At 39.6% G+C, this 22,117-nt stretch overlaps 1 protein-coding gene across 1 annotated transcript in view; it reads right to left on the reverse strand.

Moving 5' to 3' along the window:
• The window catches only part of GRIN3A (glutamate receptor, ionotropic, N-methyl-D-aspartate 3A), a 205,903-nt gene that overhangs the window by 35,742 nt on the left and 148,044 nt on the right, over positions 1-22,117 (reverse strand). Inside the window, exon 7 of the mRNA XM_010844835.1 lies at positions 8,889-9,040. Within this exon, the coding sequence (XP_010843137.1) occupies positions 8,889-9,040 (152 nt within the window). The remainder of the gene's footprint in view (positions 1-8,888; positions 9,041-22,117) is intronic.

The raw sequence follows: 22,117 nt of genomic DNA on the forward strand, positions 1-22,117 counted from the left end.
TCCGTTTAGTACATACCACATGTCAGACAGTTTTGTGAACATTATCTCTGTTCCTTACACCAAGCCAAATCATCAGATCTTCTCTCCAGCTAGTAGAGGAGGAAACTCAGAGAGGTTAAGCAATTTGTGTTCATGATGTCTTTATGTACATTTTACATGGGGATATTTTGACACAGAGGTTGTTTTTATATTTGCACCTGTACAGTGTTCTTAAACCATTTACACTTCAGCTTAAAATATCACCTAATAATGAGCTTCACAAACATCCTCACTCCACCCCACTCATCCTTACTGGATGAGGTTCAGGATTGGGGGTTGCCAAGGATGGGTAAGATCAAGAATGAATTAAAGGTTTGGTTGGAGTGAGGGGGCAGGAATGGGGTGAGGGCAAGGATTGAGTAAATTCAGGGATGGGGTGAGGGTCAAATTGAAGGTGAGATCATGGATGGGATGGGGCAAAGTTTCCTAATGTGCACTTTCTTTAATATTAATTTTTTAAAAAACCACTAAAAAGTGTAATTTACTTTTAGACTGTCTCAAAATTTATTTTTCCTTTTTCCTACTTTCCATAATTGAGATTTCTGGATTTCTGAAGTAGAGCTCCCTTCACTGCAATGTTCCACCTCGTGCTTAGTATGTTATTTGTTTCCTAAACATCCAACAGCAACACAAGGAGACCCATGGAATCAGAGGCAGAAAACCTTGTAAAAACCCAGCAAGCTATGGCTTCAGCTGAGGCTCACAGAGATTCAGTAACTTCCCCAAGGATGTGAAATTGTCTTCTCAGAGTAATGATAGAGCAAGGGTGGTCTGCTTCCTAAGACCAAGGTCATTCCAGTCCCGGTTGTCCTACTTCCTCCTCTGTAATCCGTGCAAGGAACAATCTCCCTCCCTGCAGGCTAGACCTTGGTCTGCAGGTGCAGAAGCTGCACATTCTAGGTGGTCAGGCTGCAGGTGCTTTCTTTTAGCTGGCCCCTTCCCTACCTTCACTTGCCATGAGGAGCTGTTCTAGACAGTTTTTATGTCCCAGACCCACTCTCCACCTCTCCCCATCCCAATTTGTGCCATAGGGAGGCTTATGGACTACAGTGACTGGTTTCCTTGGCTTGAGGCAGTGGTAGAAGAGGCTGGGGTGGGGGGAGCAGAGAGGAGACTAAGGTCAGGTATTTACTTCCTGGCCCTCTCTCAGCCAGGTCACTGTGGCATGTCTATACCCCTAACCAAAGCGTCCAGCTCCTATTTTAATACCCTCTCCTGAAGTGAAAGGCAAAGAAAAAAAGGAAAAATATACACATCTGAATGCAGAATTCCAAAGAATAAAAAGGAGAGATAAGAAAGCCTTCCTAAGTGAACAATACAAAAATTTAGTTGAAAACAATAGAATGGGAAAGACTAGAGATCTCTTCAAGAAAATCAGAGATACCAGGGGAACATTTCATGCAAAGATGGGCACAATAAAGGACAGAAATGGTATGGACCTAACAGAAGCAGAAGATATATTAAGAAGAGGTGGCAAGAATACACAGAAGAACTATACAAAAAAGATCTTAGTGACCTGGAGCCATGATGGTGTGATCACTAACCTAGAGCTAAACATCCTGGAAGTCTGGAGTGTGAAGTCAAGTAGACCTTAGTAAGCATCACTACAAACAAACCTAGTGGAGGTGATGGAATTCTAACTGAACTATTTCAAATCCTAAAAGATGATGCTGTGAAAGTGCTGCACTCAATATGCCAGCAAATTTGGAAAACTCAGCAGTGGCCACAGGACTGGAAAAGATCAGTTTTCATTCCAATCCCAATGAAAGGCAATGTCAAAGAATGTTCAAACTACTGCACAATTGCACTCATTTCACTAATAAGGTCATGCTCAAAATCCTTCAAATGAGGCTTCAACACTACATGATCCAAGAACTTCCAGATGTACAAGCTGGTTTTAGAAAAGGCAGAGGAACCAAAGGTCAAATTGCCAACATCTGCTAGATCATCAAAAAAGCAAGAGAATTCCAGAAAAACATCTACTTCTGCTTCATTGACTATGCTAAAGACTTTGACTGTGTAGATCACAACAAACTGTGGAAAATTCTTAAAGAGATGGGAATACCAGACCGTCTTACCTGCCTTCTGAGAAACCTGTATGCAGGTCAAAAAGCAACAGTTAGAACCAGACGTGGAACAACAGACTGGTTCCAAATTGGGAAAGGAGTATGTCAAGGTTATATATTTTCATCCTGCTTACTGACATTATATGCTGAGTATATCATGTGAAATGCTGGGCTGGATGAATCACAAGCTGGAATCAAGATTGTCAGGAGAAATATCAATAACCTCGGCTATGCAGATGACACCAACCTTATGGCAGAAATCAAAGAGGAAGTAAAGATCCTCTTGATGAACGTGAAAGAGGAGAGTTAAAAAGCTGGCTTAAAACTCAACACTCAGAAAATGAAGATCATTGCATCCAGTCCCATCACTTCACGGCAAATAGATAGGGAAACAATGGAAACAGTGATAGACTTTTTTCCTTGAGCTCCAAAATCAGTGTGGATGGTGACTATAGGCATGAAATTAAAAGATGCTTACTCTTTGGAAGAAAAGCTATGACAGACATAGACAGCATATTAAAAAGCAGAGACATTACTTTTCTGACAAAGGTCCATATAGTCAAAACTATGGTTTGTCCAGTAGCCATGTACGGATGTAAAGAAGATTGAGCACTGAAGAACTTGTGCTTTTGAACTGTGCTGTTGGAGAAGACTCTTGAAAGTCCCTTGGACTGCAAGGAGATCAAACCAGTCCATCCTAAAGGAAATCAGTCCTGAATATTCATTGGAAGGACTGATGCTGAAGCTGAAACACAAATACTTTGGCCACCTGAGGCGAAGAACTGACTCATTGGAAAAGACCCTGTTGCTGGGAAAGACTGAAGACAGGAGGAGAATGGGACGACAGAGGATGAGATAGTTGGATGGCATCACCGACTCAATGGACATGAGTTTGAGCAAACTCCTGGAGATGATGAAGGACAGAGAAACCTAACGTGCTACAATCCATGGGGTTGCAAAGGGTCAGACATAACTGGGTGACTGAACAACAAAGGCAGCAGTGGAAGATGCCAGGACAGAAGGAGACTAAGGTCAGGTATTTACTTCCTTGCCCTCTCTCAACCAGGTCACTGTGGCATGTTTACATCCCTGACCAAAGGCTCCAGTTCCTATTTGAATGCCTTTTCCTGTGCCTCCCTGAATTCTAGGAGTGGGTCTCTCCATGTTTCCCTTTGAGCTAAGGTGTGCTTCCTTAGCTTAGGTAATGTCTTCTTCACTTTACCTGCCCTGAGATATTGCAGTATTTCTGTTGTTTCCTTAGATCACACCTCTGTAAAGAGTTTCTTGAAAATTCTCCTCAGGCTGTTTGAGTGTGCTATCCATTCTCTGCCCAAACTGTTTCCTCTTTCTTCTTAACTATTCCCAGTTGGTAAAAGGCACATTATTCAACCCAATATTTAAAGGAGACTTATAAAAGGAGGTATCATCATAAATCTTAATAATTCCTTGAAAAGTTTTGGGAGTTCGATAAGCTGTGACCTGCTACCTTCCTTTTCCTCGTTTGTAAATAACAGATTTCATAAAACCCGGAACCCTTAAATTCAGTGACTCAAAAAAATTATATTTTTGGGGGGCTGCGTCAGAGTAAAATGAATGAAACTTAAAGTCTGCCATACTTTTTTCTTGTGGAATTGATTGACAGTGAGTCTACTGTGAGCAGAGGCACAGCTGTGCTAGGAGGATCATGAAGAAACATCTGAGGTCAATTTAAAATTCTTCTCTGAAAATTGCTGGAGTCTGATCTGCAGAATTGGACCTGTAATTTTCTAGGTGACTCTGGGGAGCAGATAAAGCCCTAGAATTAAAAAAAAAAACAAAACAGTTTATTCTTCAGAGAGATTGCCGCTAGACAGCTCTAGGGTTGCCAAGAGATGAAGGGTGAATAGATCAAGGTTCTCACAGGGGATCATGTATTAATGTCCAACTGTGAGAAATAGGTGGAAGAAAGCATGCTAGGTGACCGTATATTGCTATTATTCATTTGCCAAATGAGGATTTTTTTTCAGAGTGAAATTGTTTAATGACTTTGTGGTAACAGACACGGACTAGGACTGTACCTGGAAAATGGGAGGTCAGAGGAATGTCCTTCTTAAGAGCACCTGTTGGGAGAGGTACCCTCCAGAACATTCCTGCTTCTGCTGTGCTGTGCTCTGCACCCCTCCCCCTGGGGGAGTGAAGGAAGAGGGATGTGTTCATTAACCAGGAGTCCCCAACCTCCAGGATTTAGTGCCTGATGATCTGAGGTGGAGCTGATGTAATAATAATAGGAATAAAGTGCACAATAAATGTAATGCTCTTGAATCCTCCCCAAACCATCCCCCTACCTGGGTCCATGGGAAAATTGTCTCCATGAAATAGGTCCCTGGTGCCAAAAAGGTTGGGAACCACTGCATTAAACTACTACTTTATTAACTCCTTACAAAAAGTTACTGAAGAGATGAAGAAGCTGAGACTTGGGTGGGTTCATGATTTTTCCAAGGCAGGTAGATGGTACAGGCAGGCTTCAAATATGGTCTGTCTGATTTCAAATCCAGTCCTACTTTCTTCACACTAATAGCCCAGACTGTACGAGGTTTGAGGAAAAAGAGATGGCAAGGAAAGTGCTAACAAGCATGCTTCCTTCTTCTGACCTTTTCGAGATAAAGCTAACCCTCTCCCCACCTCAAAACAGCAGGTGGAGACCCAAGGATTGAGTGAAAGAAAATACAGCAGGCAGAGGGCCTTCACAAAGGAGACCAAGCTCAGCCAATAAGCTGAATATGGATGTCATTGAATTACATTGTACCTTTAGGTTCTCTGAGGGTGACATCCTGAAATTCTGTCCTAGGTTCTTCAAGACAAACATGGTCATCAGTGCCCAAGGATATGCTCTGCTGTTTAAATGCACACAGGTGAGCATCCCTGCAAAGCAGCTTGTTACTGAACAGACCAGAATAGGCCTTACTTCAGACCACCGTCTGGAGAAAGAAGTGCTCCCTGTGTGTCCTTAATATTCCCCGAGGCTGGAGGTGGCCCCCCTAACTCTACACCCACATGGATGTTATCAGAATCTTCCTTTATTTCTGTCTCTGAAGTTCCAATTAAGGGTACACTTCTCTTCCATTCTCATTCCTACCCCTTATCCCCTTCAAATTCAGCTGACCTGGAAAGCCAGCCCAGGGTTGTCTTAATAACCATAACTTGATCCTGACATCAGCCTCTTATCCAGTTGCTTCCAGCTCACTACATCCAGAGTTTCCCAAATGCCTCTCCCCTGAATTTGTTCCATTAAAAAACCATGGTTGAAAAATGATGTGGTATATTTTGCATGGATCATCTGAACAGTTTATGGCTTTTCTGATTTTTTGTTTTTCAAAACCTGTCTTCTTTTTTGTCCATATTTAATATGGTTTTGTTTGAAATTTCTGATAAATCCATATAGCCCTGAAATGGTTATGATGAAATCTCATCATCCTTAAGGATGTAAGTTACTTTGTGGTTATCATATTTGGGTATAGGCTAACTATTTTACATGCATTGTCTGCCTTAATTTTCATGACAATCCTATGAAATAGACATTTTCACCCCAATTTGCAAAAGCTGAGGCTAGGAATGGACAAGTAACATGTTTCATATCACTTAGATGGTAGTGTTCAAACCTAGAACTGTCTCCAAAGCCCATGCTTTCAACCATTATGCTTTATGGTAAATATATTAAGCATTCTCATCTCAGGATGACATAAAGAAAGACCATGATCACTATATCAAAGCTGGGAGGGTGCTTGCAGATGATTATATCCAAATACCTCATTGTACTGATGGCTAGAAGCAGGTAGGATGGGAGAAGGTATAAAACAGGTGGTTGGTTGTCTACTTAGCATCCATTCTCCTGAATCATTCTTCCTAAGGGAACCCTGCTTTCATTTAGGTCTTCTCTATGGGACTATGTATTGCCAGGGAAGCTTCCCCCTTACTAGTCTTAGGGGATGAGTCATGGCTGGCTAATCTATCATGGTAATCTCATTCTCCTCACCATTGATTGGCTTAAAGATGGACAGATGACATAATTTTTGGCCAATGAATGTGAAGAAATCTACTGGAGAGTTTCTGGGAAGGTTTTCCCACTTCTAGAAAGAGCTGTAGGAAGATATCTAAAGATATCTATGAACCCCAGGAAATTCTCCTGATGGAAGGAGAGGAAGTATTAATACTTCTATTTACTACGCCAAGTTTTTTTCCTAGGTCTTTCCATAAATGTTCTGTTATTCTCAGAACAAAATGACAAGTTATGTTTTATCAACTTCCCTGGTGGCTCAGATGGTAAAGTGTTTGCCTACAATGCGGGGGACCCATGTTCAATCCCTGAGTCAGGAAGATCTCCTGGAGAAGGAAATGGCTACCCACTGCAGTATTCTTGCCTGGAAAATCCCATGGACAGAGGAACCTGGTAGGCTACAGCTCACGGGATCGCAAGAGTCAGACATGACATAGGGACTTCACTTTCCCTTCACTTTCATATCCATTCATGAATGAAGAAACTCAGACCTAGGAATAGTTCAGTCAGTCAGTGATTAATTGGTAGAGCCAGTATGCAAGTCCTAAAGTGTATGGCTTCAAATCTATTATGTTTTGTGTTAGATATTTCACACTGGAATTAGATTTATGTTAGTGCTTATGAGTCTATGTATGTTTCCCTCTATGTGTCCAGGTGGAGTTAGGTTCTGAGTCTGAAGAGCCCTGTACCCTGAGAGGCTTGTCCTGGGAGCCAGATTGCCCATCCAGTTGATGTCTTGGTCTCATGGTCCTCTGAAATGGCACAACCTAGAGATGTGCTTGTGATCAGAGAGGTGCAAATCATTCCATATTGCTGGCTTTGGGGACATGATGGGGAGGCTCCCTTCATCTTATCTAATGTTTTGTTGTCAGCTTTGATCACTTGGAGATTTTGGCTTGAATTAACCCTGGTCACAACAAGTGGTAGGAAATGCTGGGAGAGATTGTGGCAGAAGGAGAAGGGGATGACAGAGGATGAGATGGCTGGATCGCATCACTGACTCAATGGACGTGCGTTTGAGTGAACTCCAGGAGTTGGTGATGGACAGGGAGGCCTGGCGTACTGCGATTCATGGGGTCGCAAAGAGTCAGACACGACTGAGCGACTGAACTGAAATGAACTGAACTGAAAGTGAAAATATCTCCAAATAAATATAAAAATTCTTGCCTTACAGGGTTGTAGTTAGAACCAATCAGTTAATGTCCCAAATACGTTTTTGTCACATGGTAAAAAACAGAGCATGCTAGTTTTCTAATTCCTTAGTTTCCTGCTTCCTTCCTTTAAATCTTTACTCAGTGACTGTCTTCTCAATAAGCTATGAGATTATAAACAGAGATAGAAGAGGGCAGCAGAGGATGAGATAGATAGCATCACTGACTCAGTGGACATGAATTTGAACAAACTCCAGGAGATAATAAAGACAGAGAAGCCTAGTGTGCTGCAGTCCATGGGGTCACAAAGAGTCAGACACAACTTAGTGGCTGAACAACAACAATGATTCGGATTGCATCAGGGATTGTGGGAAGGCTCTGAAGAAGGGGGATTTCAGCTGAGAGTTTATAATGAGAAGGCACTAGCGGGGTTAATGTTGGGAGGGTAGGGGGAAGAATAGTAATTAGGAAGAAGGATGCAACAGCATGTGCCAAGACCTTAAGGAAGAAAAGTGGATTTAGGACAGAAGATCAGGGTTCTGTTTTGACAAATTAAATGTGAGATGCATGTAAGATATTCAAGTGGAGGTGTCAAACAAGAAGGTAGATACATGGTTCTAGAGCTGAGAAGAAGAGTCATTGTTGAAATACAAATTCGACAGTTGTTAGTGAAGAGAGGCTCTTGGGAGTCATTATTATCAGCTTTAGATTTTTTTTAAATGTCAGGCTGACCTTGTACTGTTTTATTTGCCTTCTCTTTTAAATACTGGAGTCTGGCTCTTATTACACCTTTTAGTCTCCTATCTTAATTATCCAATCTCTGACTCACTTTGCAGTTTTCTTTCTAATTATATCATAAAGGCAGAGTGTTATGATAGAAAGATGTATTTTCTGGTTATTTGTGTGCCTTGGGCAAATCACTTAGGATCTCTGGATATTAGCTTCCTATACATAAAATAAATGAGTTGATTGTTTTCAGTTGAAAAATATCTAAGATTATTTAAGAATTACCTGGTTATGTCTGTTTCTCTAAGCAGGATCCATCACTGGATCCCTGGGAAATTAGATCTTGAGGATATTTTGCAATCCACATCATGACCAGCAATTAACAGTTAAACCAAACACTGTTAATGTCAGTCTCAGATACTATTACTGTAATGCAGAATAGCATTTCTTCTGCATTTGTGGATATAATATGTAGGGAAAAGATAGAAATTCAGACATTTACTCATCAAAGTAGCATCACAGTTAAATCCAAGACAAACTTGTTTTACTGAAAATTCCAATTGGATAGTCATTCTTCAAGTGAAATTAGGAGTAATCTAAATATCATGGTCCCTGGAGAAGGAAATGACAGCCCACCTAGTACTCTTGCCTGGAAAATCCCATGGACACAGGAACCTGGTGGGCTATGGTCCATAGAGTTGCAAAGAGTTGTACACGACTTAGCGACTAAACAGCAGCTGCAAATATCATGGTGAATCCTAGAAGATGTAATAGCCTAGATTATTGGCCACTGACACATATGACAGCATTTTCTAATATTCTTCAAGGTAAAGCTATACAAAGCATCAACATTATCAGCAGTTTCCCCCTTACCTCAGTGACAGCAAAACTTCTCTTGCCGCAGGGAACCACCTTATACCACTTGTCATGCAGCACGTCCATAAACCCATGTGATTTGTATTGACTGATTAGCTCGGATATATTGGAGGTAAAAGGAGAGTTGGGAGGGAGACCAATGCCGTACCCTAGAAGAAAATACAATCTCAAATGAGTGTTTTGCTTAAGAATTTCCTGAGTTGTTGCCACCACACCTGATATTGCTGTCAGACCTGGTAACAAGGACACAGTAAGCTTTCACCATCTTTCCCTCAAAAGACTCAGAAATGTCCTAGGTATGATTGCCTTGGATCTGCTACTTCTCTGAGTAAAAGAGGTGAGTCCAGAAAGGAGAGAAATGATTTGTGTACTGTGTAGTAGGGGCACATTGTATTCCAAGGCTTTCTGCCCTTCCCTTCAAGATATTTTTCAGAAGCCATCTTTCAGGTCTTTACTAGGGCTAGGATTCCCTATCTACTTCTCCCAGAAACCCTCATCTGGACCTTAAAAACACAAAATTAGTTAAATTACAGTCCCTGGCCTATGAAATACTCTCATCATTGGTCATGCATAACCCTCTTTTACTTTTATTTTTAATAATAGAATGAGGCCTTGTGAATGTACAGTTTAGCATAAGTACTAAAACATCAACAAAAACTTGTCAAAAAAAAAGGACTCTGGTAAAACCAAGTGTTGAAGCAAATGTAGATCAGTAAGATCACTTATTCATTGCTTGTGGGAATGCAAATTGATATACCCACTTTGGAAAACTGTTTGCTATTACTTTATATAGCTGAAGATTTATATGCTCTAAGACACAACTTTAAGTACATTCCTAAAGAACTCCTCCACAACTAGACCAGGAGATATGATTAAGGATGTTCTTAGAGGCATTTTTTATAACAGCAAAAATTGGAAACAACCTAAATGTTAACAAGAGAATGGGTAAATAAATGTGAAATATTTATACAATGGAATGTTATATAGTGTGAAACATATGAATGATATGGAATAATACGGATGACTCAGCAACACTAAGTAAAAAGATCAGTCTCAGAAGATTGCAGCATGAATCCATTGTGTAAACGTAAAAACATTAAAAACAAACCAGTATATTTTTAGGAATTCATATATATGTGATAGAAGTAATATTCAGAAAAAATCAAGAAAATGATAAACCAAATATCTGGGACAACAGTTATTCAAGGCAAGAGAGGCAGGGGAAAGGATGAAGGAGGAGCTTGAAGAAGGTGTAATTTGTTGTCAGAGTTTTAATTAATTAGCTTTGACTCTGTATCTTCACTTGGTCTGGGGCTTTACTTGGTTTCCAAACTGTTACTTCACTGTTAATCTCATTGACAAGCCATGTGGAAGAGCTAATTACCTACATTTTGTCTTTAACTATTGGATTGTATAGTTGAAAAAAGATGTATTGCTGTCAAGATGATTGAGGAAGACAAACTGAAAATATAGCTAGCTCTTTTTTTCACATGCACATACAAAAGGCTATCAAGAATATAGAGATGTAGAGCAGAAACTAACACATTGTAAAGCAGTGATACTCCAATAAAAATTAATAAAATAATTTAAAAATGAAGGCAAAGAAACCAAGAAACAAAAAACATATGCACATAACTTTATATAAATAGATAGATAGCAAGGACCTACTGTTTAGCGTAGGGAACTCTACTCAATAATCTGTAATAACCTAGATGGGAAAAGAATCTGAAAAATAATAGATATATTTATTCATATAACTAAATCACTTTGCTATATACTTAAAATTAATACAACATTGTAAATCAACTATAATATAAAATAAAATTTTTTAAATGTTAAGAACATCCAAAGATACTTCATGGAAACAAATGCTTCCTATCATGTTTCCATCTTACAATTTATTTCCAAAGACATTAGTTTTTATTCTTTTTTAAAATTGTAGATACACAAGCCCTTTTTAAAAAGTTGATTTATTTTTCACTGAAGGATAATTGCTTTACAGAATTTTGTTGTTTTCTGTCAAAACTCAACATGAATTAGCCATGCTGCTGCTGCTAAGTCACTTCAGTCATGTCCGACTCTGTGTAACCCCATAGACAGCAGCCCACCAGGCTCCCCCGTCCCTGGGATTCTCCAGGCAAGAACACTGGAGTGGGTTGCCATTTCCTTCTCCAATGCATGAAAGTGAAGTCACTCAGTTGTGTCCGACTCTTAGCGACCTCATGGACTGCAGCCTACCAGGCTCTCCATCCATGGGATTTTCCAGGCAAGAGTACTGGACTGCGATGCCATTGCCTTCTCCAAATTAGCCATAGGTATACATATATCCCCTCCCTTTTGAAACTCCCTCCCATATCCCTCCCCATCCCACCCCTCTATGCTGATACAGAGCCCCTGTTTGAGTTTCCTGAGCCATACAACAAATTCCTGTTGGCTATCTATTTTACATATGGTAATGTAAGCGCCCATGTTACTCTTTCCATATATCTCACTCTCTCCTCCCCTCTCCCTATGTCCATAAGTCTATTCTCTATGTCTCTCCATTGTTGCCCTGTAAATAAATTCTTTAGTACCATTTTCCTAGATTCTGTATTTATGTGTTAGAATAAAAATGTTTATCTTTCTCTTTCTGACTTATTCCACTCTCTATAATAGGTTCTAGGTTCATCCACCTCATCAGAACTGACTCAAATGCATTCTTTTTTATGGCTGAGTAATATTCCATTGTGTATATGTACCACAACTTCTTTATTCATTCATCTGTCCTTGGACATCTAGGCTGCTTCCATATTCTAGCTATTGTAAATAGTGCTGAAATGAACAAAGAGATACTTGTGTCTCTTTCAATTTTGGTGTCCTCAGGGTATATGCCTAGGAGTGGGATTGCTGGGTCATATGGTGGTTTTGAGGAATCTCCTCATTGTGTTAGTTTTTTTGGGAATCTCCATACCGTCTTCCATAGTGGCTGGATCAGTTTACATTCCCAGAAACAGTGCAAGAGCTTTCCCTTTTCTTCACACCCTCTCCAGCATTTATTTGTTTGTAGACTTTTTGATGAGGGCCATTCCAACTGGTGTGAGGTGATATCTCATTGTAGTTTTGATTTGCATTTCTCTAATAATGAGCGATGTTGAACATCTTTTCATGTGTTTGTTAGCCAATTGTATGTCTTCTTTGGAGAAATGTCTGTTTAGCTCTTTTCCCTACTTTTTGACTGGGTGGTTTGTTTTTCTGGTATTGAGTTGTATGAGCTGCTTGTATATTTTGGAAATTAATCCTTTGTCAGTTGTTTCATTTGATATTATTTTCCCCCATTCTGAGGGTTGTCTTTTCACCTTGCTTGTAGTTTCCTTTGCTGTGAAAAAACTTTTAAATTTTATCAGGTCCCACTTGTTTACTTTTGTTTTTATTTCCATTATTCTAGGATGAGAATCATAGAGGATGTTGCTTTGATTTATGTCATCGAGTGTTCTGCCTATGTTTTCCTCTAAGAGTTTTATAGGTTCTGGTCTTACATTTAGGTCTTTAATCCATTTTGAGTTTATCTTTGAGTATGGTGTTAGGAAGTGTTCTAATTTCATTCTTTTACATGTATCTGTCCAGTTTTCCCAGCACCATTTATGGAAGAGGCTGTCTTTGCCCCATTGTATATTCTTGCCTCCTTTGTCAAAATTAAGGTACCCATAGGTGCATGGGTTTATTTCTGGGCTTTCTATCTTGTTCCATTGGTCTATATTTCTGTTTTTGTGCTAGTACCATACTGTCTTAATGACTGTAGCTTTGTAGTATAATCTGAAATCAGGAAGGTTGATTCCTCCAGCTCCATTCTTCTTTCTCAAGACTGTCTTGGCTATTTGAGGTCTTTTGTGTTTATATATGAATTGTGAAATTTTTTGTTCTAGTTCTGTGAAAAATGCCTTGGTAATTTGATAGGGATCGCATTAAATCTGCAGATTGCCTTTGGTACTACAGTCATTTTCACAATATTGATTCTTCCTACTCAGGAACATGGAACATCTCTTTATCTGTTTATGTCATCTTTGATTTCTTTAATCAGTGTCTTATAATTTTCTGTGTACAGTTCTTTTGTCTCCTTAGGTAAGTTTATTCCTAGATATTTAATTATTTTTGTTTCAATGGTGAATGGGATTGATTCCTTAATTTCTCTTTCTGATAATTCATTGTTAGTACATAGAAATGCAAGTGATTTTTGTGTATTGATTTTGTATCCTGCAACTTTGCTAAATTCACTGATTAGCTCTAGTAATTTTCTGAGAGTATCCTTAGGGTTTTCTATGAATACCAGACCACCTGATCTGCCTCTTGAGAAACCTGTATGCAGGTCAGGAAGCAACAGTTAGAACTGGACATGGAACAACAAACTGGTTCCAAATAGGAAAAGGAGTACATCAAGGCTGTATATTGTTACCCTGCTTACTTAACTTATATGCAGAGTACATCATGAGAAATGCTGGGCTGGAAGAAACACAAGCTGGAATCAAGATTGCCAGGAGAAATATCAATAACCTCAGATAAGCAGATGATACCACCCTTATGGCAGAAAGGGAAGAAGAACTAAAGAGCCTCTTGATGAAAGTGAAAGAGGAGAGTGAAAAAGTTGGCTTAAAACTCAACATTCAGAAAATGAAGATCATGGCATCTGGTCCCATCACTTCATGGCAAATAGATGGGGAAACAGTGGCTGACTTTATTTTTTGGGGGGGGGTGGGGGGCTTCAAAATCACTGCAAATGGTGATTGCAGCCGTGAAAATTAAAAGACGCTTACTCCTTGAAAGGAAAGTTATGACCAACCTAGACAGCATATTATAAAGCAGAGATATTACTTTGCCAGCAAAGGTCCGTCTAGTCAAAGCTATGGTTTTTCCAGTGGTCATGTATGGATGTGAGAGTTGGACTGTGAAGAAAGCTGAGCACTGAAGAATTGATGCTTTTGAACTGTGGTGTTGCAGAAGACTCTTGAGAGTCCCTTGGACTGCAAGGAGATCCAACCAGTCCATTCTAAAGGAGATCAGTCCTAGGTGTTCATTGGAAGGACTGATGCTGAAGCTGAAACTCCAATACTTTGGCCACCTGATGAGGAGATCTGACTCATTTGAAAAGACCCTGATGCTAGGAAAGATTTAGGGCAGGCAGAGAAGGGGATGACAGAGGGTGAAATGGTTGGATGGCATCACCGACTCAATGGACATGGGTTTGGGTAGACTCCGGCAGTTGGTGATGGACAGGGAGGCCTGGCATGCTGCAGTTCATGGGGTCGCAAAGAGTTAGACACGACTGAGCGACTGAACTGAACTAAACTGATGTTCAGTATTATGTCATCTGCAAACAGTGAGAGCTTTACTTCTTCTTTTCCAATCTGGATTCCTTTTATTTCTTTTTCTTCTCTGATTGATGAAGCTAGGACTTCCAGAACTATGTTGGATAATAGTGTTGAAAGCGGACAACCTTGTCTTGTTCCTGATCTTAGGGGGAATGTTTTCAGTTTTTCACCATTGAGAATAATATTTTATGTTCAGTTCAGTTCAGTCACTCAGTCGTGTCCAACTCTTTGCAACCCCATGAATTGCAGCACGCCAGGCCTCCCTGTCCATCACTAACTCCTGGAGTTCACTCAGACCCATGTCCATCGAGTCGGTGATGCCATCCAGCCATCTCATCCTCTATTGTCCCCTTCTCCTCTTGCCCCTGATTCCTCCCAGTATCAGGGTCTTTTCCAATGAGTCAACTCTTTGCATGAGGTGGCCAAAGTATTGGAGTTTCAGCTTCATATATGGCCTTTACTATGTTGAGTTAGGTTACTTCTAGGCCCAGTTTTTGAAGAGTTTTAATAAATGGGTACTGAATTTTTTCAAAGGCTCTTTCTGCATCTATTGAGATGATCAAATGATTTTTATCTTTCAATTTGTTAATATGGTGTATCACATTGATTGATTTGTGTATATATTGAAGAATCCTTGCATTCCTAGAATAAGTCCTACTTGAGCATGGTGTATGAGCTTTTTGATGTGTTGCTGAATTCTGTTTGCTAAAAATTTTTGAGTATTTTTGCATGTATTGGCCTGTAGTTTCCTTTTTTGTGTTGTTTTGTCTGGTTTTGGTATCAGGGTAATGGTGGCCTCATAGAATGAATTTGGAAGTGTTCCTTCCTCTGCAAGTTTTTGGAAGAGTTTTAGAAGGATAGGCATTAGCTCTTCTCTAAACATTTGATCAGAGAAGGCAATGGTACCCCACTCCAGTACTCTTGCCTGGAAAATCCCATGGATGGAGGAGGCTGGTAGGCTGCAGTCCATGGGGTCGCGAAGAGTCGGACACGACTGAGTGACTTCACTTTCATGCATTGGAGAAGGAAATGGCAACCCACTCCAGTGTTCTTGCCTGGAGAATCCCAGGGAAGGGGGAGCCTGGTGGGCTGCTGTCTATGGGGTTGCACGGAATTGGACACGACTGAAGTGACTTAGCAGCAGCAAGCGTTTGATAGACTTCTCCCATGAAGCCATCTGGTCCTGGGCTTTTGTTTTTTGGGGGATTTTTGATCACAGCTTCCATTTTAGTGCTTGTAATTGGGTTTCTCATAATTTTTATTTCTTCCTGGTTCAGTCTTGGAAGACTGAACTTTTCTAAGAATCTCTCCATTTCTTCCAGGTTATCTATTTTATTGCCATATAGTTGTTCATAATATCTTTTATAATCCTTTGTATTTGTGCATTGTCTGTTGGAACCTTTCCTTTTTCATTTCTAATTTTGTTGATTTGATTCTTCTCTCTTATCTTCTTAATGAGTCTGGCTAACGGTTTGTCAATTTTGTTAATCTTCTCAAAGAACCAGCTTCTAGTTTTATTAATCTTTACTATTGTTTCTTTTATTTCTTTTTCATTTATTTCTGCTCGGATCTTTATGATTTCTTTCCTTCTACTAATTTTTTTTTTTTTTTATTTTGTTCCCATGGATGGAGGAGCCTGGTGGGCTGCAGTCCATGGGGTCGCTAAGAGTCAGACACGACTGAGCGACTTCTCTTTCTTTCTTTAGGTGTAAAGTTAGGTTGTCTATTCAATGTTTTTCTTGTTTCTTGAGGTAAGATTGTATTGCTATAAACTTCTCTCTTAGAACTGCTTTTGCTGCTTCCCATAGGTTTTGAGTTGTGGTGTTTTCATTGTCATTTGTTTCTAGAAATTTTTTGATTTCTTCAGTAACCTGTTGGTTATTTAGAAACAGATTGCTTAATCTCCATGTGTTTGTGTTTCTTACAGTTTTTTTTTTTCTCTTGTAATTGATATCTAGTCTCATAGCATTGTGGTTGGAGAAGATGATGCTTGATACAATTTCAATTTTCTTAAATTTACTGAGGTTTCACTTGTGACCCAAGATGTGATCTATCCTGGAGAATGTTCCATGTGCACTTGAGAAGAAGGTATATTCTTCTGCTTTTGGATGGAATGTCTCGAAGTTATCAATGAGATCCATCTCATCTAGTGTATCATTTAAGACTTGATTTCCTTATTAATTTTGTATTTTGATGATCGTCCATTGGTGTGAGTGAGGTGTTTAAGTCTCCTACCATTATTGTGTTACTGTCAATTTCTGCTTTTATGTCTGTTAGTGTTTGTCTTATGTACTGAAGTGCTTCTATGTTGGGTGCATAGATATTTCCAATTGTATGTCTTCCTCTTGGATTGATCCCTTGATCATTATGTAGTGTCCTTCCTTATCTCTTGTAATTTTCCTAATTTTAAGGTCTATTTTGTCAGATATGAGGACTACTACTCCAGCTTTCTTTTGCTTCCCATTTGCATGGAATATATTTTTCCATCCTCTCACTTTCAGTCTGTATGTGTCCTGAGGTCTGAAGTGGGTTTCTTGTAGACAGCATATATATGGGTCTTGTTTTGTATCCATTCAGCCAGTCTGTGTCTTTTCGTTGGAGCATTTAATCCATTTACATTTAAAGTAATTATTGATATATATATGGCCTTCTCTCGTGGCTCAGACAGTAAAGCGTCTGCCTACAATGCAGGAGACCCAGGTTCGATCCGTGGGTCAGGAAGATCCCCTGGAGAAGGAAATGGCAACCCACTCCAGTATTCTTGCCTGGAAAATCCCATGGACGGAGGAGCTTGGTTGGCTACTGTCCATGGGGTTGCAAAGAGTCGGACATGACTGAGCGACTTCACTATCACTATTGATATATATGTTCCTTTTGCCATTTTCTTAATTTTTGGGGTTGGTTTTGTAGATCTTTTTTCTTCTCTTGTATTTCTTGACTATATAAATCCCTTTAACATTTGCTGTAAAGCTGGTTTGATAGTACTGAATTCTCTTAACTTTTGCTTTTCTGAAAAGTTTTTTGTTTCTCCATCAATTTTGAATGAGATCCTTGCTGGTTACAGTAATCTTGGTTGTAGATTTTTCCCTTTCAGTACTTTAAATATATCCTGCCATTCCCTTCTGGCCTGCAGAGTTTCTGCTGAAAGATCAGCTGTTAAGCATATGGGGTTTCCCTTGTATCTTACTTGTTGCTTTTCCCTTGCTGCTTCTAGTATTCTTTCATTGTGTTTAGTCTTTTTAGTTTGATTAGTATGTGTCTTGGAGTGCTTCTTTTTGTGTTTATCCTGTATGGGACTCTCTGTGCCTCTTGGACTTGACTGACTATTTCTTTTTCTATAATGGGGAAATTTTCAACTATAATCTCTTCAAAAATTTTCTCATACCCTTTATTTTTATCTTCTTCTTCTGGGACCCCTATAATTCAAATGTTGATGCTTTTGATATTGTCCCAGATGTCTCTGGGGCTGTCTTCAGTTCCTTTCATTCTTTTTACTTTATCTGCTCTTCAGAAGTTATTTCCACCATTTTATCTTCCAGCTCACTGATTCGTTCTGCTTCCAACTCACTGATTTGTTCTGCTTCAGATGTTCTGCAATTGATTCCTTCTAGAGTATTTTTAATTTCAGTAATTGTGTTGTTTGTCTCTGTATGTTTATTCTTTAATTCTTCTAAGTCTTTGTTAATTGATTCTTATATTTTCTCCATTTTGTTTTCAAGGTTTTTGATAATCTTTACTATCATTTTTATGAATTCCTTTTCATGTAGTTTGCCTATTTCCTCTTCATTTATTTGAACTTTGTGTTTCTAGTTTGTTTCTTCATTTGTGTAGTATTTCTCTGCCTTTTCATTATTTTTTTTCTTTTACCTTATTGTGTTTGAGGTCTCCTTTTCCCAGGCTCCAAGGAAAGTTGAATTCTTTCCTTGAAGAAGGTTGAATTCTTTCTTCCTTTTGGTTTTTTCCCTCCTAAGGTTGGTCCAGTGTTTTGTGTAAGCTTCATTTACAGTGAGATTTGTGCTGAGTTTCTGTTTGTTTGTTTTTCCTCTGGTGGGCAAGCTGAGTGAGGTGGTAATCCTGTCTGATGATGATTGGCTTTGTATTTTTGTTTTGTTTGTTGTTTAGATGAGGAGTCCTGCACAGGGTGTTACTGGTGGTTGGGTGATGTTGGATCTTGTATTCAAGTGGTTTCCTTTGTGTGAGCTCTCACTATTTGATACTGCCTAGGGCAACCCACTCCAGTACGTTTGCCTGGAAAATCCCATGGACAGAGGAGCCTGGTGGGCTGCAGTCCATGGGGTCGTGAAGAGTTGGACATGACTGAGTGATTTCACTTTCACTTTTCACTTTCATGCATTGGAGGAGGAAATGACAACCCACTCCAGTGTTCTTGCCTGGAGAATCCCAGAGATGGCGGAGCCTGGTGGGCTGCTGTCTATGGGGCCGCACAGAGTCAGACACGATTGAAGTGACTTAGCAGCAGTAGCAGTAGCAGCAGGGTTAGTTCTCTGGTAGTCTAGGGTCTTGGAAGGCCACTCTAAAGGCTCAGGGCTTGATCTCTGTTGCTCCTGGTAACAGTGTTAGGCTTTTTAGGGACCACCTAGGAAGGCAGCAGTCAAACAGGGCTGGTCTTCCTGGGGTGAGGAGTCCACCTCCAGCTCAGGACAGGGCAGTGACTCAGGTCTCTGGGCACACTGTGTCATTTCACTTGGGAAATCTTTGGTGCAGCTTTTCTGGTCATGGCTCAGGTTTTGTGATCTTAGCACATGAGAGTCCAGGCGTAGGTGAATTGAGCTTCTCTTTCTGGGCTCTGGTCATGTAATTCACTGAAGGAAAGTCAAGGCCATGTGTTCACTAGTCCGTCTCCTCCTCTGATTACACAAGTCCTTTTTAAAAATATATATGAGGCTTGACATTTGTGTATAACTAATAAAAGAGAAGAAATAAATAATACAGAAAAAATTTTGCATTTTAAAGAGCTGTATGTTTTTTCCCCTTGGTAATTTTGTTTGTTCCTTAACAATGGAGAGTCAAGGAAATGATGACAATGTCAAGAGCATGATTAGAATTTTCCATTCAAAGACCTATTTTGAGTGCCTATTTTGTGCCTAGTAGTTCTGGTTTGAAAGGCAAGACTGACAATAAAAGACTTTACCCGGGCAGTCTGTTCTTCAGCTGATGTTATCATTAAATACCTTTTTTTTTTTTAAAGTAATAGGTAACTATAAGGAAGTAACAAAGTTTCTTTAGAAATGTTTATTATAATACATGCTATTGACAATTCAGTTGCACAGACATTCACTCAGTACCTATTTGCATGTCAGGCACAATACTAGTCATGTGTATAATAATATTCACTGACATTCACACATTTATTCATTCACTCATTCATCCATTCAATGAATATTTACTGAGTGAATAGGCACTGTGTTAAGTGGTTGGGATTTAGCAGTAAGTAAGGTAAATATAGTCCCTGCTGTCATGGCGTGTATCCTCTTAGGGAGGCAGATACTAAACAATGTATTGCATAATGATTATTTCATTACAACTGAGACATCTAAGGTTGTACCAGCTTGTGGGAGAAGGACAGAGACTTATACAAACAAGTAAGGACTTGAAACTATCTGGTGAGTGTGGTCAGAATAATTAGGCCAGGTTTGCTGAATAATTTGTATTTTTTCCTCCTGAGGCAATAACTTTTAACAACAACAACAACAACAATTTCTAATACTATAGAGGGCTTACTATTTGCCAAGTACTGCTCAGTAATGGACTTTTTACATGCCTTACTCCAGTTTATAGATCTTGTAATAGTCTAAGATTGCATACTAGATTGTGGCATACAGGTCAGTTAAATCCTTCTGGGGTTCTAATAATGAGAACCTGAACATACTGAGCCCTAATGTGTGCCAGATACCACCCATGCAGGATATGTATTACTTAGTTCAGGTCAGTCACTCAGTCGTGTCTGACTCTGCAACCCCATGGACTGCAGCAATCCAGGCTTCCTTGTCCATCACCAACTTCTGGAGCTTGCTTAAACTCATCTCCATTGAGTCGGTGATGCCATCCAACCATCTCATCCTCTGTCGTCCCCTTCTCCTCCTGCCCTCAATCTTTCCCAGCATCAGGGTCTTTTCCAATGAGTCAGTTCTTCACATCAGGTGGCCAAAGTATTGGAGTTTCAGCTTCAGCATCAGTCCTTCTAATGAATATTTAGGGCTGATTTCCTTTAAGATTGACTGGTTGGATCCTGTTGTAGTCCAAGGGACTCTTAAGAGTCTTCTGCAACACCACAGTTCAAAAGCATCAATTCTTTGGTGCTCAGCTTTCTTTATAGTCCAACTCACTTATCCATACATGACTACTGGAAAAACCATAGCTTTGACTAGATGGACCTTTGTTGGCAAAGTAATGTCTCTGCTTTTTAATATGCTGTCTAGGTTGGTCATAGCTTTTCTTCCAAGGAGTAGAGACTTAAAGACTGAGCAAATAAATGGCCTAATGTCACATAGATCACAGTTGGCAAAGCTAGCATTTGAAATTGGGTCTGCTTGAGTATAAAAACCAGTGCTTCCTCCAATGTATCCATTATAGCATGAGACCAAGGCAAAGGAATATTTGACATATTCCTCCCCTTCAAACAGCCCCTATCACTACAATCATATTGATATAAAATCCCCAAGCAAGGCAATACAGTAAAAACCTACAATCATATAACTGGTGATTTGTTTGTTCTTCTTCCTCTAGTTGTTTCAGATATAAGGTTAGATTGTTTACTTGAGATTTTTCGTGAGGTAAGAGTGTATTGCTATAAACTTTCATCTTAGAACTACTTTTTCTGTATCCCATAGGTTTTGGGCCATTGTGCTTTTGCTTTGTTTTCATTTTTTTTAATTTCCTCTTTGATTTCTTCAGTGTGAACTGGTGGTTTGAATTCAGAAGATACAAATATACATGTTATTCATGGACAGATTTTGTCATAAACTTTTTGTAAATTGTGTAAATACAGCATAAGTACAGCTCCAACTGGTATGTGATTGTACATAAATGAGGAAATTAACTAGCAAGGATCCTTCCTGACTATATTGCTTCTCCTAAAAATCCTCTTAAAGTCAGTAATTCCAGTCCAAGTTAATGTAATCATTGCAGAATTGTTTTTGTTTTTCACTTGATAGCTATTTATTGGACACCTATTCATCACTTTCACAAATAGAGGTTGAATGCTATTCTGTCTCAGACACTCAGCCAAGTGCTATAGAGTTTGCAGTGTAGTGTAGTGTTGGTTGCTCAGTTGTGTCCAACTCTTTGAAACCCCATGGATGCAAAGAAAGTTTAAAAATTTTTTAACTTTAAGAAATCTTTAAGAAGAATCTTTATGAAAGTTTAAAAATCTAAAATTAATAGTTATGATATCAGATCAGATCAGATCAGTCGCTCAGTCGTGTCCGACTCTTTGCGGCCCCATGAATCGCAGCACGCCAGGCCTCCCTGTTCATCACCAACTCCCAGAGTTCACTGAGACTCATGTCCATCGAGTCAGTGATGCCATCAAGCCATGTCATCCTCTGTTGTCCCCTTCTCCTCCTGCCCCCAATCCCTCCCAGCATCAGAGTCTTTTCCAATGAGTCAACTCTTCGCATGAGGTGGCCAAAGTACTGGAGTTTCAGCTTTAGCATCATTCCTTCCAAAGTAATCCCAGGGCTGATTTCCTTCAGAATGGACTGGTTGGATCTCCTTGCAGTCCAAGGGACTCTCAAGAGTCTTCTCCAACACCACAGTTCAAAAGCGTCAATTCTTCCGGCGCTCAGTCCTTCTTCACAGTCCAACTCTCACATCCATACATGACCACAGGAAAAACCATAGCCTTGACTAGATGGACCCTGT

This window comes from Bison bison, unplaced genomic scaffold (assembly GCF_000754665.1).
Source record: "Bison bison bison isolate TAMUID 2011002044 unplaced genomic scaffold, Bison_UMD1.0 scf7180017864209, whole genome shotgun sequence".
Classification (NCBI taxonomy): domain Eukaryota; kingdom Metazoa; phylum Chordata; class Mammalia; order Artiodactyla; family Bovidae; genus Bison; species Bison bison.